Source organism: Muntiacus reevesi, chromosome 4, assembly GCF_963930625.1.
Source record: "Muntiacus reevesi chromosome 4, mMunRee1.1, whole genome shotgun sequence".
In the NCBI taxonomy this organism is placed as follows: Eukaryota; Metazoa; Chordata; class Mammalia; order Artiodactyla; family Cervidae; genus Muntiacus; species Muntiacus reevesi.
This window is the reverse complement of record NC_089252.1, coordinates 95197221-95215625: the sequence shown is the minus strand read 5'-3', so window position 1 is coordinate 95215625 and position 18405 is coordinate 95197221. Positions and strand designations below refer to the sequence as shown.

The 18405-nt window shown below is 44.2% G+C and overlaps 1 protein-coding gene and 1 long non-coding RNA gene across 4 annotated transcripts in view; one reads left to right on the top strand and one right to left on the bottom strand.

Moving 5' to 3' along the window:
• ADAMTS9 (ADAM metallopeptidase with thrombospondin type 1 motif 9) overlaps window positions 1-5770 on the bottom strand; it is a 162476-nt gene extending 156706 nt beyond the window's left edge. For all 3 annotated transcript variants that reach the window (XM_065933342.1, XM_065933345.1, XM_065933344.1), the window contains exons 1-2: window positions 5647-5770; window positions 4684-5084 (exon numbers count right to left, since the gene is read on the bottom strand). In XM_065933342.1, coding sequence (XP_065789414.1) covers window positions 4684-5084; window positions 5647-5761 — 516 coding nt within the window. In that variant the 5' untranslated portion in view covers window positions 5762-5770. The remainder of the gene's footprint in view (window positions 1-4683; window positions 5085-5646) is intronic.
• The window catches only part of LOC136166703 (uncharacterized), a 253821-nt gene continuing 238420 nt past the window's right edge, over window positions 3005-18405 (top strand). Inside the window, exon 1 of the long non-coding RNA XR_010662981.1 lies at window positions 3005-3415. This is a non-coding gene — a long non-coding RNA (uncharacterized lncRNA). The remainder of the gene's footprint in view (window positions 3416-18405) is intronic.

Below are 18405 nucleotides of genomic sequence, written 5' to 3'. Positions count from 1 at the left end.
TGCTTAGCAAAGTGATACCTTGTCAGGGCTTGGAACAGAAGTGGCTTTTGGAGTTGTAGAGTGAGCCAGCCTCTAACCACCAGGATATAATTTGTGTTTGCCAATCACTCTAAGAGTTTCACAGTAACTCTTTCTACTCCCCTTCCCATATACCCACAAGTTCTGCAAATTATAAATGAAGCTGCAAGGTTGAGCCACCCAAAGGAAACCTTACAAGAGCAATAAAAAGACCCCAGGCCAGGCCAGTGGGCAGTATTTCAAGGAAAACCCAAGCTCTTCTCTTCTTCCTTGTGGTTCCTTTCCCCCCAATGTGGGGGAAAAGGCACAGGCCTTTGACTTTCCCCTGGACCCAGGAAATGACTGTTCTTGAACATCAGTGGCAGTATCAGCACTCAAGTGCTGATATTCCATCCAAATTCTAATCTACTGAATTGAAATATCTGGGGGGTAGGTAGGGCCCAAGAACTGACATTTTAGAATTCTTAAGCATGACCAAGTTTTAAAGTACTTGGCTAAGCACTGGGGTTCCCAAACCCAGCTAAGTGTCAAAATTTCCTGGGAAGTTGAAAAATAAATTTAGATTTGAGAAATCACCCTATGTATGCAGACTTGGTATTTCTTTCTTTCTTTTTTTTTTTTAGATTTGTATTTCTAATGGTAAGATCTAATCTTTGTATTTAAAAAAAAAAACAAAAAAACCTCCCCATGTAGTTCATCAGCCCCTGACTTAAAGAGAAGATAGCTCTGACACAGTCTGGTGTCAGAATAAGAGAGTAATTGGCTTCCAGAGAAGAAATGATTTAACAAGTTTACTTTTACCCAGGCACCACTCCCTATTTTCAAAACACAACTCTGGTGCTCTCTGAGCACAGAGCAAGAAACCAACTACAACATGTGAAAGCTACTAGAGACGGGCCACAAATACTGAGAAAGAATCTGGGAGCCCATCTGGTGAAAGTCTGGCATCTTTGATTATTAAAAGGAGAAACTGAGGTCCAGAGGCAGGAACTGACTTGTCCCCTTCAGTGATACAGATGCAGTGGAATAGTTCTCCTGCTAAATCTGGGACTCAGGTACCCTGACTCTAGTCTAGTGCCTTTAAAAAAGAAAAATAAAACTTTGAAATTCTCTTTAGGAACACAGATTCAGTCTCTGGCCCATGGTTAAGAGTATATTCAGAAGGAATGGATGGGAACCCCAGCTCTGTCACTTGCTACCTGTGAAACCACAAGCAAGTCCCCATCTCTCAAAGATTCAGTGACAACTGCAAAATGGGTTCTTTCAAGGATTGGGCTGTTGTAAGGATTCAGATGAAATGTTGCATACATAAAGTACTTATTACAGTACAAGACACATAACAAGAGTTCAGTAAAAGGAATATAAATGAGGTCAAATTAATTTTGTGGCTGATTCACAACACAGTTGTTTGAATGAAGAGTAACCCTTTCTTGGCTAAGGTGACCATTTATTCAAATACAGGCTCTAAGTACTTACAATACACAAAAGGTTCCACTGCGGGAGAGAAATGAATTGATGCTGACCCTGCTTCCCAGGAAAAGGGGATAGAACATGTGTTGCAAGAACCATAATACAAGGGAGAGTACACTAAACATCAAGGAGGGAGAGAAGGTATATGTCTGTGAAAGTGGAGAGAGATGGCAGCAGTCTGAAGGACCAGGAAGAGGTTTCCTGGGGAACAAAATACATTAGTTACACTTTGAAAGAAGGGTGTGATTTGAGAATGTGAAGCTGGTTGAGGTCACCTGGTAAATCCAAAGGCCCAAAGGTTATGAGATGGGAGGGAAATGAAATGTGCAAAAACAGTTTGCCTGAAATGTAGGATTTGTGAAGCAAAGCTTGACAGATGAGACTAGACACTACGGATGTACAAAGGGGTGAGGAGGTACATTGTCATTGGCCTTAAGTGCCAGAGTGAAGAATTTATAGTCATTCACTAAGCAGTGGGGAGGTCTGTGCAGTAACTGAACAGGGTAGCAATGTGATTTTGCACCTTGTCATCATTAAAATACAAGCAGTGTGTAAAACTGAACTGAACTGAAGTCGCTCAGTCGTGTTTGACTCTTTGTGACCCCGTGGACTGTAGCCCACCAGGCTCCTCTGTCCATGGGATTCTTCAGGCAAGAATACTGGAGTGGGTTGCCATTTCCTTCTCCAGGGGATCTTACCAATCCAGGGATTGAACCCAGGTCTCCCGCATTGTAGGCAGACGCTTTAACCTCTGAGCCACCAGGGAAGCCCCAAGCAGTGTGTGCCAGGGATTAAAGAGAAAAGACCAGAAGAAGAAGCCAGACAGAAATATTTCTTAGACATCAGCCCTAATGAGAGAGGAAGAGAGAAGCAAAGAGGTCTGGAGGTAGAGCAGGGCTGCTCAGAACAGGTGAGAAACACATCTGAGAAGGATTTCAGGGAAACCAATAACTGACCAGTAGGGTGAGGGGAGGGAGGAAGGCTGCCATGGCTCAGTCTAAAGAGTGAACGATTCCCAGGAAGATTTCCTGAGAGTGCCAGGAGAAGCGCCAAGATACTAAAAGTACCAAACTGGTACAGGGACACCTTTCCAAGAAAGATAAATTCCAAAAGGAAGGCAAAGGGGCAAGGATTTTGGAGCTAGATTCATTCCAGCTATAAACGGCTACCTCGCATATTTTTCAGATAACAGGCCAGATCTTCTGCACCTCCCTCCCCTCCAAAAAAAGAGCCAGACTGCAAATTAGGCGCAATACAAATGGACTCAAGGTCTAGGGGGTTCACCTTTCTTAAGTCCTGGTCCTCAGTTCCCTAAGAGAGTTCCTTACTACTCTGCAGTTACAAGTGCGAGTTACCACCTAAAATTGCCAACAGAAATTAAGGTCCTGCGCAGCAAAACGTTTATACCACTGCTGGGGCCACTCAGCAGGGTGTGGAGGCGGGGAGGGAGGAGGAGTAAAGGCTGTTTACAAACTTGACTTACACACAGCAGCCCTATCAGTAAGGTTCTGGAACTGTAGGTTACAGCCTTGGAATCTGGGCACACTCTGATGCTCTGGGTTCCAGCACCTGACTTATACCCACCCAGATCAAACAACCTTTCCAAGAACAGAAGGATTCCAGGCATCCCGGGGCAACGATGACTCATACAGCACCCCCTCCCATTTCGCCGAACTGCCGTCTCCGCCCACCCCCAAACAATCTCAACGACGCACAGCGACTCTGGGAGCTTTGCTGGGGGCTAAAGGGGGTTCATCTTCATCCTCGCATCCCAGCAGCCTAAACCAACCCCCTCTCAGTCTACAAGCTTGCCTCCCTTCCCACCCGATCCCTCGGTTGAGCAGTGCAGATGGATGCGACATCAACATTTGGGACTCGCGAGCCACTGACAGCAGTGCGCGGAAGGGGGGGCAGCCAAGCGCCCTGGGTAAGTAGTCAAAGCTTCCACTTAGAAAAGGTAACGGCTGGGAGTATGGGTGCTCTGGGGAAAAGTAATTGCATCACTGGGGAGCAGGACGCACAGCCCCTGTGCGCTGGGAGATCCTGACCCAAGACAGTTTCTGCGTCAGAGCGCGTGGCAGAAACGCACGTCGCTTGGGGAAGTTCTAGAACCGCTCTCACTTGGGCCAAAACCTTACAGCGGACCCTCAAATCCCATAAAAGGGAGAGGGCAGACAAGTGTAGGGCAGACAAGAGAGCAAGTGGGGCGGGGGGGGGGGAGGGGGAAAGAAAAAGGGGCATGAGTAAATAAACACCGTGTAGGGGTACCACCTTGGGTCCCCTGCTAAGTGCGTATTTTGCAGTGCATGGAGGGGGGGACTTCCCCGCCCTCTCACCCTCCCTCTCTAGGGAAATGTGCACCTCAGGCTCCCTTTTCGAATTCTCTGGCACCCCATGGGTAGTGGAAATCTCAGGAGAACGGAAATCTCTCCAAGCTCTCCCCAGTATTTCTGCTTCTTGGGGCCACCCCGCCAGCAGGGTGCAGAGTCGGACTGCGACGCACCCCCACTCCTAGTTTCCTTGCTGAAGCAGAGCATCCAGAACAGGCCCCGCCCTCTCCCCCGCCCCCTGAGCCCTGGGCCCACCCTTCCGTTCCTGAGACCGGACCTGTTCCCTGTCAATCCAGTTCAGCCTCAGGGTTCCTGGCGCCTGAAAAAGGACCCTGAGAGAACGTGGGGACTCTAGATTACGCACCGCCCTCCAAGACACACAAGGAACTCCCCGTACCGGACGCGGGGGATTCTCAGCCCACACCCCCGACTCAAGATGCGCCAATAAGGAGTCGGGCTCTCCCTGTGCTCAGCTGCTCCACTTCTGGGCGGCCGAGTTTGCAGAAGGGAAGGACAAGTCCCTTCTAGTTTGGAAACCGACATCCCAGCCACCTACTGGTGTGGAGCAACACGCAGTTCAACAGCTGAGCTGAATTTGGACCCTAGAAAGCTCCGAAACATTCAGAACTCCCCCTCCTGGGACTTGATGAGGGGGGTGTCGGGGAGGATGAGCTTCTCTCAAGTGTCAGCACACTCGCCGGAGTAGCCACCCAAAGCGTAGGACGCAAACAAGTATATAGCCCATGTTTAGCGCCAGAGCGGAGACGGCGCAGTGAGGGTCCTAGGCTAGAGAGCAATTAAGTCTTCCAGAAGCGGGCGGGGAGGTGAGAGGGCAGGGCCGGGGAGGGGGCGCGCGTCCACTTACCATTCCCGAGCAGAGGCTGATGACGGCCGTGTGCTCTGACTTGGTATTGACATGGCCTTTGTAGAAACAGTGCTTGAGTTCCGCTTCCTCCTCGGAATAAAACTTAGTCTGGTTCACCCCGGGTGCCCCAAGGAGGGTGACAGTGAACATTGGAGCGATAAATCCAGCATGGGCGGTGAGATTAAATAGAAATTGCTGGCCAAAGGCGGAGAGGCGGTAATGCTCCTGGGAGGAGGTAGCGGAGGAAGAGGAGGAGGCGAAGCCAGGCCAGGGGTCAGAGGCAGAGTTAATGCTTCGTCGCCTTCTTTTGAAGTGTACGTTCGTGGGAAAGGGTTCTCCGAGAGCGTCGACTCGGACGGGAGACGCAATGTCGTATTCGCTCAGGGTCTCTAATAATCTCGCTGTAGAGAGAAGCAGAGGCACATGAACCGATAATACAGTTTTCTGCAAGCTTTAACTTAAAAATGAAGTGTGTGTGTGTGTGTTGGGGGGGGGGGGTTCTCCTAAGTTATTTTCCAGCTTTTTCCTCCCCATTCAAGTCAATCCCTTCACCTTCAGTCACTGGACAAATATTTGCTGAACACCTACTATGTGTCAAAAAGTGTTAGATGCTGGCAGAGACTGAACAAGACAAAATACACAAGATGACTATAGATCCTGACAGATACCCTGAATTATGCGACGAGGTGGTCCCCCAGTTACTAACCAACCACAGTTTGGGGCCTGGCATGGGTAAGGAGAAAGATCAGGCTAAAAGAAGGGGGCGGACGGCTACGTTCTTTCCACAGTGTCTCTTGAGAGAATGCCTGGGAATGACCTAAAGAAGGGAGAGGCTGCAAAGCGGGAGATAATTCTTTCTAGGAAAAGGAGAGGGGAGAGAGAGGCCTCCGCTGCGGGGTGTCCGCCGTGGGGCACGGAGGTGGCGACAGGGGCGGAAAGGTCCCCGTGGCCGACTCTCGTTACCTTGCCTCGGGTGCAGCCTGTCCTTGCGCACGGCCGCCGCGGCATCTGGGCTCCCCATCTCGGCCAGGTCTCGCACCAGGAGCGTTAGCAGTGTGGCCCAGGATACAAACTGCATGGTGCTCCCCACCCCTCCCCAGCCGCCCCCACCCCCCTCCCCTCCTGCCCTCCTTGGCTGCGAGGCTGCGGCTGCGGAGAGCGCGCGGAGCCCGGTGCCCGCCGCCAACTTTTGACTTTAGGAGTCGCTGAGGTCTCTCGGCGAGGGTCCCGTCTGCGCTCGGCTGAGCAACGCCGCCGCCTGCCGAGAGCTGAGCCGCTCGGGCCGCAGGAGGAGCCGGAGGAGCAGGAGGAGGAGGAGGACAGGGGCTTGGCTGCTTGGCCGCATAATGTACAGGGAGCCGGCAGGAGAAAGCGCGGAACGTGCGCTCCGAGGCGCGCCGGGCGCCCTGTGCTGGCGGGGATAGCGGAGCGGCTTCTTGAATGGGGGGCTGGGGGGCGGAGGGGGGGGGGGCGCGCTACTCAAATACTCAGGTCCCCGCCTCTCTGAGAGGGGAGGAGAAAGCGGAGTGAGTGGGGACCGCCTCCTGCCACTCGGCTCCTCGGCTGCCGTGCGGTACTTGCTGCTCGCAGAGTCGCCGGGAGCGCCGGGGCGCCGAGTGCGGTCCGCCATCTCCCCGGGACGGGCTTTCCTGAGACTCCCTGCCCTGGAGAGAACAGAGCAGAGAACGTTCTCCCTCTTTGCTGGCGCCTCCAGTCTCTCCGCCGTATCCTGTCTTTCTCCCTTCGGAATCTCCTCTCCCTCGCCCTGTCAGTCCGCTCTGTAACCCCTTTCCCGCTAAGGGTCTCCTCTCCGTCCCACTGTGCACCACTTCCCGCGTCTCCCCCATCCCTTTTCTTTTTCTACACGGTCCCCATCTCTCTCTCTTCTCTTTCTCTATGAATTTCTGTCCCTATCTCCTTTTGGTTTCTCACAAGTGAAAGTGGACCAGCGCAGGGGCGCCTTCTCGTCCCCCCGTTTCTCACGAGGGAGGGGATTTGGCCTCGGGGCTCTGCTCTTGGCTTCACCGGCCGAGGTCAAGAGTTCTGGAGCTAGGGTTCTCATCTGGCAGTTCAGGATGTGTTTGGAATTCATGGTCTCCTCAGAGTTCCCAAAGCTTTTCAGTTGTGTTTGCCCCAACCTCAGACCCATCGGGAGAGTGTCTATTGCTTTCTGTAGGTCTCCAGCCCAAAAAAGGTTAAGAACTGCTCTGGGCAGCAAGGGGAGGCGGGGATTTCGGCGCCCCCATGTGCCTCGGGTTTTAGAGATATAGGGAGCCAGGGAGACTGAGAGGGGACTCTCATTGACTCAAGGGGAAGCACCAGTGCCTGGGGACATTTCTCAACCACTTCCGCTTGCTTTTTGCCAGAGATGCTTGGAACAGCTCAAAGCTGACACTTTAAACTATACCTACCTCTGACGTGGGATGCATATTTTAAAGTCGGAAATTCTGCCAGAGAGGGATGGTGTGTATTTATGTGTGTGAGAGAGAGAGAGAGAGAGAGAGAGAGAGAGAGAGAGTGAAAGAGGTGTTTAATCCCGGATGTTTTGAACAATTTCTGTAAAAAATGAATATTTGCCCCAAAGTCCAGAACCAGAGTTCTCTGTTACTTGGAAGGATGAAAGAACCAAAGACTGCCTATACAGGTGGGGGGTGGGGAGGGGGATGGGGGGAACTAAAGCAATATTCTATAAGTGCTCACTACTCTGGAAATATTAATGTAAATATTTCTTCTGATACAGGGAGAAATGACTTGGCAAGAATAGAATTTCCTAAAGAAGTTGTTAACCCAAATAGACCAATGTTGCCTTGACTGGAATTTATGATTGGTGCACACAATGTAAAAACGGCAAAATAGAAACACCTGTTAAGCACACAATCAGATTTGAAAATAATAGTATTTAAAACTTTTTCTTAAACCTTCAAGGTATTGACTAAAAGACATTTCTTCTAATACACAATCTTTCTTTTCATTATGTAGTAAAAATTCCTCACAATCACAGTGTCTGAGGTTTGCTGACAGTTTAGCAGGAAACAGAAAAACATCAAGAAATCAAATTCTTAGCTGATTCCTATGGAAGATATTCTAGGACTGCCACTATTAAATTACTCAAAAATGTAGCACGTTGCAGTACTGCCCATTAAACAATTTTCCTATTTTTCAATTTGAATCCCTCCCATAAAGAACTTAACAGTATAGCAATTATAAGTAAGGGTAGAGGTTTCATTGTGTGCTCTTTGTCACTTTTTTCCTAGGACTTGGCGTTAAAGGATGAACTTTGTTTATGGTTCTTGAACATTGCTCCTGATACAAATAACCATCTCTACAGCTGATAGGGACTAAAAATACAGTTTCTCTTGAAATTTCCTGAAGTGCTCAGGAGTCTGGCTTTCTGAATTTGTCATCCTCAGGGAGTTTATTCACCCTTTCTTAAGTGTTACTAGCTTACCTCTGAATTTACATCTATAAACAAATCTTAAAAACAAAAATCTTTGGAAGATATTTGAAATCACAGTAAACGAATAGGACAACTGAGCTAGCTAACTAAATAATTCAAGTCAAAATCTTTTGTCTGAATAATAATAATGATGATAATCAACTTTGAGAACCATGAGCTACCCCTTGCACATTTAATACAACATTTAATTTTTACAGCATCTCTATGAGGCAGGCAGAAGAGTAATCCCATTTTACAGATAAGGATATTGAGGTTGAAAAAGGTAAAAATAATTTGACAAGGGTCCCCTAACTAGTAAGTAAGAAATATGGTTCAAATTCAGTTTCAGTGCTTTAGTCTAAGTTCATACTTATAGATATTTATCAATGTTTTGATAACTATCATTATTATCAATGATTTACTCATTATACATGAGTATAATGAGTATACATGAGTATACATGATCTGAAATGCTGCCAAGTTTTGGGGGGATGGTTTGGGTGGGGGTGGCTAAAATCATCAAGAGAATTGCCTCAACTGTCTTTGCTATGTATGACATATCTTTGGCTCTCTTACTCCATTTTCTATTGTTGAGTATTTCATGATAATCTTAATTATCTCACTGATATTTCAGGATGTTTTTCTCAGTATCTAGTATGGGTCTGGCACATAATAGGAACTCAAGAAATATTTATTGAATGAATGAATAAATATAAACCTCTATTTTTTTTCAGCAATCCTAAAGTGACTTTATATTTATAAGAAGGCAATTATCGAATTAATGTACATAAATATATGTGATATAAATAAATAATATAAATTAATAAATGATAAAACAGTTTATACTTGGTATCCTTTAAAGGAATCTTTGTCACCAAATTTTTGGCTGGAAACTGACTGGAATAACTGTTTAGAAAAGAATCACAGTTAACATGATTTTGTTTTAGATTTTTGGCACATCCATTAAAAATTATGTGCAAATAAAAATGTATGTGTACTGAGCCTCAGAACAACCAATAAAATGTAAATTATAAAAGAAAATGTATGTGTATGCAGTTTGGAAGTTGGTTCTACATATAGGAATACATAAACATACCTGAATGCAGGAGGGGAGACTGTATTCTGTAATAACTGGGCCCCTACAGAAGTCTTCTCTGAAGGAAGAACATCTTGTTGAGGTCACCTGGAGTTAAGGGAAGGACAGATTTTAGCCCATTTTCTTCTCTCAGGCTTTACTGGAATTGAATGTTATTGTAGATTAAATGGGAGGCTTCTGAGGATGCTTCTTCATGAAAATTAAATCTCAGAGGAGTGATGATGCAGATGAGTCAGTAGGGAGAGATAGTCTGGTCAACAGAAATGTGAAAGATGACGTCACAAATGACTTTGTAGAACACCAGTGAAAACAGCAGGAAAGAGATCTGAAGCAAAGCCATCTCTTTCCACAGAAAGGGAAAACCCACACCCAAATGAGAGGCAGATACAAGGAGGCAGAAATATAAAGAACTGTTCCTGAGTAGTCAGCAGTAAGTAGTTTCAGGAAAAGGTTAGTCCACGGTACTGGGTAGCATGAGTGCGTGTGTGCTCAGTCACGTCCAACTCTTTGTGACAGTCCACGGACTGTGACCCCGCCAGGCTCTTCTGTCTGCGGGATTTTCTAGGCACGTATATTGGAATGGGTTGCCATTTTCCTACTCCAAAGGATCTTCCTGACCCAGGGATGGACCCTGCATTTTCCACATCTCCTGCCTTGCAGGCAGATTCTTCACCGCTGAGCCACTGGTGGTAACTGCAGGAGACTGCCTGCAATGCAGGAGATTCAGCTTCCATTGCTGAATCAGGAAGATCCCCTGGAGAAGGAAATAGCAACCCACTTTAGTATTCTTACCTGGGAATTCCCATGGACAGAGGAACCTGGTGGGCTACAGTCTATGGGGTCGCAAAAGAACTGGACATGACTTAGCAACTAAACTACCACCATAGCAGTTCTGCTGTCTGAGCTCTGCTCTATTTTACATATGATGAAAATTAGACTCTGAAAAGTTAAATGACCTAATAGAGCATCACAGAGATAGAATGTGCTGAGTTGGGATGTAATCAGGAATCACTTTACCTGCAAAATTTGTTACCTCCATAAATAAAAGCAGCTTAGTGACAGAAAAATGGTCATCTAATTGTTTCTGACCATTCAGCCTTTATTCCTGGCCTGATGAGTATGATCTGTAAGAACATCCTTTCTTTTCAATTGAAAGCTAAATCTACAGTTCTAAATAAGTCCTTTTGAGCCTACATGGAATGTCCCAGTCTGGTCTTTATGATGTTCCCAGATAGTTCATGACTAGCTCATGGCAATTTTACTAAGTTATTTACATATCAGGTGTTCCTTTCCGACTTACCATTCCAGAAGACCATACTTTAGCTGTTATCCAGGCTTTGGAGCTCCAAGTGAATACCAATAACAATTGTTTGAGACTCTTTGGGCCTCAAATCCTTATTCTGCCTCCTTCAGTATCTGTAGAATGAGACCTCCAGGGGTTTCAACTTTGTAACTACAAATGATTCAGAAGTGCTCAGACCCAAACCACTATTAAACTGAAGCCAAGTTAGAAAGCAATGAAGTGTGTGCACATGCAATTTCACCACTTCCTGGAAGTCCACATTCAACATAGACAGTTGCTACCCTTGCTGGCATGGAATCTGACAATGCTCAGATTGTTGGGAGATGTATCAGGATGCTATATGCCTCCTGAAATCTGAACTTCTTCTGCCCTACTTTGTTTCACCCCTTTTGTCTCATTGATGTTTGGTGTTATTTGTTAGACTTTAAGCTACATGAGGGCAACAGCAAATCGATCACCATCCTCACTGTATCCCCTTGGTGCTACCTAATAGGCACTCAATAAATATTTCTTAAATGAATGAGATTACAATTATTGAAAGTTGTTTCTAGTTTTCAGAGCCAGTATTTCCTTTAATTTGCAAAAGTCATTTTCTTTCTCTTACTCTCTGTCTCACATACACACGCACGCACACACATGGAACTCCAGGAATGATGGAGGTAATCTCTGTTTCTCATGGTATCATTACTCCTCCGAGAAAAATCCTGCTTTAATTAGAATCTTATCATGATTATTACTTTCTAGAGTAGAGTAGAAATTTCCAGAGCAAGCTTTTCTCTAATGCCTACTTTAGGATTATGAGCATAGAAAGTAAGAGTGCATTTTCTGTATCCCTTCTATATCCTAAAGAGAGAGTTATAATCACAGTTGCCTGCTTCAAAGGGGTACTGTGGAAATGAATGGACTGAGGTGCTAGCTTAGTGGCTAGCACAGAGGAATTGACCTCTAAACATCCAAATCTGCGCTCTCACCTGCTGACTAACCCACCTACTAGTTAGGAAGAGTCAGAGAAGGTAGTGGCACCCCACTCCACTACTCTTACCTGGAAAATCCCATGGACGGAGGAGCCTGGTAGGCTGCAGTCCATGGGGTAGCTAAGAGTCGGACACGACTGAGCGACTTCACTTTCACTTTTCACTTTCATGCATTGGAGAAGGCAATGGCAACCCACTCCAGTGTTCTTGCCTGGAGAATCCCAGGGACGGGGGAGCCTGGTGGGCTGCCGTCTATGGGGTCATACAGAGTCAGACAGGACTGAAGCAACTTAGCAGCAGCAGTTAGGAAGAGTGGTTCCCAATTCAGTTTGACAGAGAACAGTGCTGGCCACCAAGCACTCCTTCTACTCCCATCACCAGTTTATGGAGCTTTTTTTTTTTTTTTCAAATGGAAGCTACCTAGTAACTCAGTGGTAAAGAATCTGCCAGAAGGAGACTCAAGAGATGCAAGTTCAATCCCTGGGTTGGGACTATCCCCCAAAGAAAAAAATGACAACTTAGTCCAATATTTTTGCCTGGGAAATCTCATGGACAGAGGTGCCTGGTGGACTATAATGGGGTCACAAAGAGTTGGACACCCAAAGTTGGACATGACTGAACACACACATATGCATACTACACTTCTACTGAAAAAGAAAATATGTCATATGCATGGTTATATTTCACTGACTGTGTATTTCTTCACATTCATCCTTGCTTTAGCTACCCTTTCAAAAATTTTTCACTTTTAAACAGCTTTACTCCTTCTTTCTTATAGTCTGCTTCAGTTCAGTTTAGTTCAGTTGCTTAGTCATGTCCAACTCTTTGTGACTCCATGGACTGCAGCACGTCAGGCTTCCCTGTCCTCCTTCACCATATTTCAGAGCTTGCTCAAATTCATGTCCATTGAGTTGGTGATGCCATCCAACCATCTCACCCTCTGTCACCCCTTGTCTTCCTGCCTTCAATCTTGCCCAGCATCAGGATCTTTTCCAATGAGTCAGTTCTTTGCATCAGGTAGCCAAAGTATTGGAGCTTCAGTTTCAGCACCAGTCCTTCCAATGAATATTCAGGACTGATTTCCTTTAGGATTGTCTGGTTTGATCTCCTTGCTGTCCAAGGGACTCTCAGCAGTCTTCTCCAGCACCACAGTTTAAATGCATCAATTCTTCGGTGGTCAGTTTTCTTTATGGTCGAACTCCCACATCCATACATGACTACTGGAAAAACCGTAGTTTTGACTATATGGACCTTTGTTGGCAAAGTAATATCTCTAATTTTAAATATGCTGTCTAGGTTGGTCATAGCTTTTCTACCAAGGAGCAAGCATCTTCTAATTTTCTGGTTGCAGTCACTGTCCACGGTGATTTTGGAGCTCGAGAAAATAAAGCCTGTCACTTTTCCCACTTTTTCCCCATCTATTTGCCATGAGGTGATGGGGCCAGATGCCATGATCTTCCTTTTTTGAATGTTGAGCTTTAAGTCAGCTTTTTCACTCTCCTCTTTCACTTTCATCAAGAGTTCTTTAGTTCTTCGCTCTCTGCCATAAGGGTGGTATCTGCGTATCTGAGGTTATTGATGTTTCTCCTGGCAATCTTGATTCCAGCTTGAGATTCATCCACCCCAGTATTTTGCATGATGTACTCTGCATATAAGTTAAATAAACAGGATGACAATATACAGCCTTGACATACTCCTTTCCCAATTTGGAACCAATCTGTTGTTTCAAGTCCGGTTCTAACTGTTGCTTCTTGATCTGCATACAGATTCCTCAGGAGACATGTAAGGTGGTCAGGTATTCCAATCTCTTGAAGAATTTTCCACAGTTTTTGTGATCTAGACAGTGGTGGCTCAGCTGGTAAAGAATCTGCCTGCAATATGGGAGACATGGGTTCGATCCCTGGGTTGGAAAGATCCCCTGGAGAAGGGAACAGCTATCCACTCCAGTATTCTGGCCTGGAGAATTCCACGAATTGTATAGTCCATGGGGTTGCAAAGAGTCAGACACAACTGAGCGACTTTCATGTTTCTGTTCACACAGTCAAAGGCTTTGGCGTAATCAACAAAGCAGTAGAAGATGTTTTTCTGGAATTCTCTAGTTTCTTCAATGAACCAACGGATGTTGGCAATCTGATCTCTGGTTCCTCTGCCTTTTCTAAAACCAGCTTGAACAACTGGAAGTTCATGGTTCACATACTGTTGAAGCCTGGCTTGGAGAAAATTTTGAGCATTACTTTGCTAGCATGTGAGATGAGTGCAATTGTGCAGTTGTTTGAACATTCTTTGGCATTGCCTTTCTTTGAGATTGGAATGAAAACTGACCTTTTCCGGTCCTGTGGCCACTACTGAGTTTTCCAAATTTGCTGGCATATTGAGTGCAGCACTTTCACAGCATCATCTTTTAGGATTTGAAATAGTTCAACTGGAATTCCATCACCTCCACTAGCTTTGTTCGTAGTGATGTTTCCTAACACCCACTTGACTTTGAATTCCAGGATGTCTGACTCTAGGTGAGTGATCACACCATCATGGTTATCTGAGTCATGAAGATCTTTTTTGTACAGTTCTTCTGTATATTCTTGCCACCTCTTCTTAATATCTTCTGCTTCTGTTAGGTCCATACCATTTCTGTCCTTTATTGTGCCCATCTTTGCATGAAATGTTCCCTTTTGGTATCTCTTAATTTTGTTGAAGAGATCTCTAGTCTTTTCCATTTTATTGTTTTTCCTCTATTTCTCTGCATTGATCACTTAGGAAGGCTTTCTTATCTCTCCTTGCTATTCGTTGTAACTCTGCATTCAGAAGGATATATGCATCTTTTCATTTCTCCTTCGCCGGTTTAAATAAGTCCAACTTAACATTTTTTTCAAACACTGGATTTTCTTTATCTGACAGAATATTTTACATAACTAAAACATTAGCCAGAACCTGATTTTCCCACTGAATGAACAGTTTAAAAATGTTTTTATATGATAGAAAATATTTACATATGCAAAAATGTAATTTCCTTTGTCAGAAGATGTTTAATAGGCTGTCTACTGTAAAGGTATTAATCATAATAATGGTTAACCTTTGTGATGGCTTACTGCTTCAACTAACAGTGGATAAGGTTGTAGTCAATTCTTCTGACAACCCAATTAAATAGAAATGCCATGAACTCCACTTCGTAGAGGAAGAAATAAACACACAGAGAGGATAAGTAACCGGCCCAAGGTTACACAGCTAGTGAGTAGCTAAATGGGCCTTCAAAGGTAGACTTTCTGATTTCAAGGCCTGTATTCTTAAACCACGGGCTTCCCTGGTGTCTCAGTGGTAAAGAATCTGTCTGCCAATACAAGAGTGAGGGGTTTGATCCCTGGGTCAGGAAGATTCCCTGGAGGGGGCAATGGCAACCCACACTAGTATTCTTGCCTGGAAAATTCCATGGACAGAGGAGCCTGGCAAGCTACAGTCCCACGGGGTCGCAGAAGAGTCAGACACAACTTAGTGACTAAACAACAACAGCAAAGCTTAAAACAGCATAAATTTTGATGGTGAAGAACACAATCTTAAAGAGTAGCAATCTAGACATTAGAAAAAATTCAGATACCAGTACAGCCAGGCCTATAGAGGGTCTGGTTTAGGGAGTCAGTCACAAAAGATGAGGCTTCTGGATATGGGTCCAACTGGGGTTGATGAAGAGGATGCTTTTCCAACACCGAGACCACTCAGTGATCTACCTACAAGACTGGGCCTTGCGAACACTGCTCTTCTTCAGTGGTCTCATAGCAACAAGCATCCTTATAAACTCTCACTGCCCTCAGTTCAGCTCAGTATCTTGTGTTATTCAGACTGTACTATGGTCCTTGCTATTAAAATAGCATATGGCCAGAAGGTCTGCCTTCTAGTTATAAAGTGGTTAAGGATTTGAATTCCCTGTGAGCTTATGTGGAAGGTCTTTGCTACAAAGAAGGTCTTCAAAGAACTTTTCAAAATCTCTAAGCTACTGTGACTACCAAGGACAATAGAGAGGGGCTAGAGGCAGGGATAAATAATTTCATTTTTTACTTAATGTGGAAAAACACAGATGCATTGCATGCAACAGCTTGACATGGTAATGAGATTATCAAATCAGTGCCAGTTGGAAATGGTATATTCACCATGCACTATCTTTGTATTAATTGGCACCAATAACAGAAAATAGGCTGCTTCCTGAAATGTAAGCCTGGCAATTAGCACCTTGTCAAGCCTCTATCAGAAGCTGGCACGAAGAAAAACATTTTTTCCCCCACTTAAAAACAGGTCTGACGGTACGTATCAGAGAGATTCATGGCAAGCGTAACTGGAATAAAGTTTAGCTACTCTTGGGCTCTGTGCAAGAGGTGCAGTTACAAAGAGCAAGACTTTGGACATAAATTTTTTCCTGGGCACTTACCACAGTGGCGGTGGTGCCTGAATTCTGATTACAGTCAGCAACACAAATTCACCCACATACATTTCTTAAATCAGCACTTCTTATTTTGTGCTGATTATTCAGTTCATTAATGCTGACTACAAATCTGGCCCTCATGGAACTTATATTTGCTCTAAGCACCTTATCTGACAGAGCAGAGGTAGAGAAATGACTCCCTGAATGGTGACTTTGGTCCTCATGTCCAGGAGGGATAAAGGTCCTAATAATTGAAAACAGACAGTTCCAGATCCTGTCCTCCCCACCACTTCACTGATCAGGTGGAAAGGGAAAAGAACCATCAAGAAACAGTAAATCCAATATTGGGCAATTATTTCAGAGTCAGAGAAAGCAGTGTGTTTTAACACATAAACATGTCCAAGGGGTGTTATTAAGTAAATGAGTCACAGTGTTCTTTGTGTAATTGGCTCCTAAAAACAAAATAAAAGAGTAAAATCTCAACCCGAACACGATCTGCATAGGAAAAAAAAGTCTGGAAAGAGGGATTTACATCATGCCAGAATCATATGACTGTGATCTCTGAAACAGGGAATTATGGAGATCTTTCATAGTTATTATATTTCAGTGATACCCACCCCCATATTATCTGCCTTTTTTAGTAATAAGAATATATTACTTTCTTAATGAGAACAATATTTTTTAAAAATAAAGAGACAACATATTAAGAAAACACAGTGTTATCAGTACCTTCAGGGAAAAGTTTTTTCATAAATTATGTATAATAGTAGCTTTTTCTGTAACATTCAATACATATTTCACTATTTGAAAAGAACCTCATATATACTGTGTATATGTGATCAAACACTAGGAAGAGATTTCTGATAGCTAAGTCAGGTTTTTGAATGAAATTTGACAGAAGCTTGTGATTTACATAGAAATGGAAGTGTTTGATATACAGTAACTGTGGAATTAAAACATGATTGGAGAATAATTATTAATTCTCAGGAAAAAACAGATGCTCATCAGCCCCTGACTATATAAACAAGAAAGACATGTATTTATTCAAAAAATATTTATTAAACACCTACTATGTACCATGCAGTTTGCAGATAACAGAGGAGCTCACAGTCCAGTGGGGAAGAGAAACACAAAATAAGTAAATAGGTGAACAAGTATATTAATTACGCACAGTTCTTTGTAGAGGAGATTAAAAGGCAGATAGTTGAGATTAGGTGGATAGAGAAAGGCTCTTTGAGATGTGCTAGATAAATGGAAGCCTTTGGCCACCTAATGTGAAGAGCCGACTCATTGGAAAAGACCCTGATGCTGGGAAAGATTGAGAGCAGGAGGAGAAGAGGGTGACAGAGGATGAAATGGATCGATGGCATCACCTGCTCGATGAACATGAGTTTGAGCAAACAAAGAAACTTTGTTTCTTCCGGAAACAAAGAAGGACAGGGAAGCCTGGTTTGCTGCAGTCTATGGGGTCACAAAGAGTCAGGCAGGACTTAGCACCTAAACAACTAAACAACAACATACATAGACAGTAAGAAGGAGCCAGCCCTTTAAAGAAAAAGCAGAAAAATATTCTGGGCAGAGAGAACAGCAGGAGAATGTCTAAGATAGTGAAAAAAGTGGAAGGGTTTCAGAACCCAAAGAAGTCCTTGTGGTTGGAGTTCTATGAATGACGGAGAGGGGAGGCAGAGTGGGGCTGCGAGCGAGTGACAGGAGCCAGGTTATATGGGACCTTTCAGGTCTGGAGTTTGTATTTTACTCTAAATGTAAGGGTAAGACAGAAAATCATTAGGCAAGGAGATGGCAAGACACTCCTTTCATTATGAAAAAAAATCCCTCTGGCTGCTGTGTGGACGATGGGATCTAGAAAGCTATTGTGTTGTTCAAATAAGGATGAAGGTGGCTTTTACTAGGGTGTGGGAGTGGAGGTGGCAGGATTTAGATATTGAGAAAGTGTGTTTTAAGCAGGACACAGTGAAGGATCTTATCACAGGGATGAGAAGGGAGGACGGATGTCAAGAATGAGTCCCAGAGTGATAATGCAGAAATTGCTGCCTTTGATATATACGTATTACAACCAGAGAGAGAATATAAAAGAATAAAAACACATACAATAGCAACAAAATCACTGGGGATAGAAATAACAAGAAACGTGCAATGCCTATATGAATACTACTTTAAAACACTAATGAAGACTTCAGAGGAGATGTGAGTAGATGGAAAATCACCACATTCTTAGGATGACTGAGTGTCACCAAGGTGCCCATTCTCCCTAAGACAGTTTATAAAATTATTGGAAACACAATATAAATGCCAACAATTTGTTTCTCTTATTTTCTTTTGTTTGAGACAAAATTGAACCAACCTTTACTTGAGAACATAAATAAAAAACAGCTTGGAAAATTTTGAAAATGAGTTATGTGTAGACTCTAGTAATAATACCAAATATTACCATTCTCTGATCAAAGAATAAAACTTTCCTTTGCTTCTGAACATAATAAATAAAAC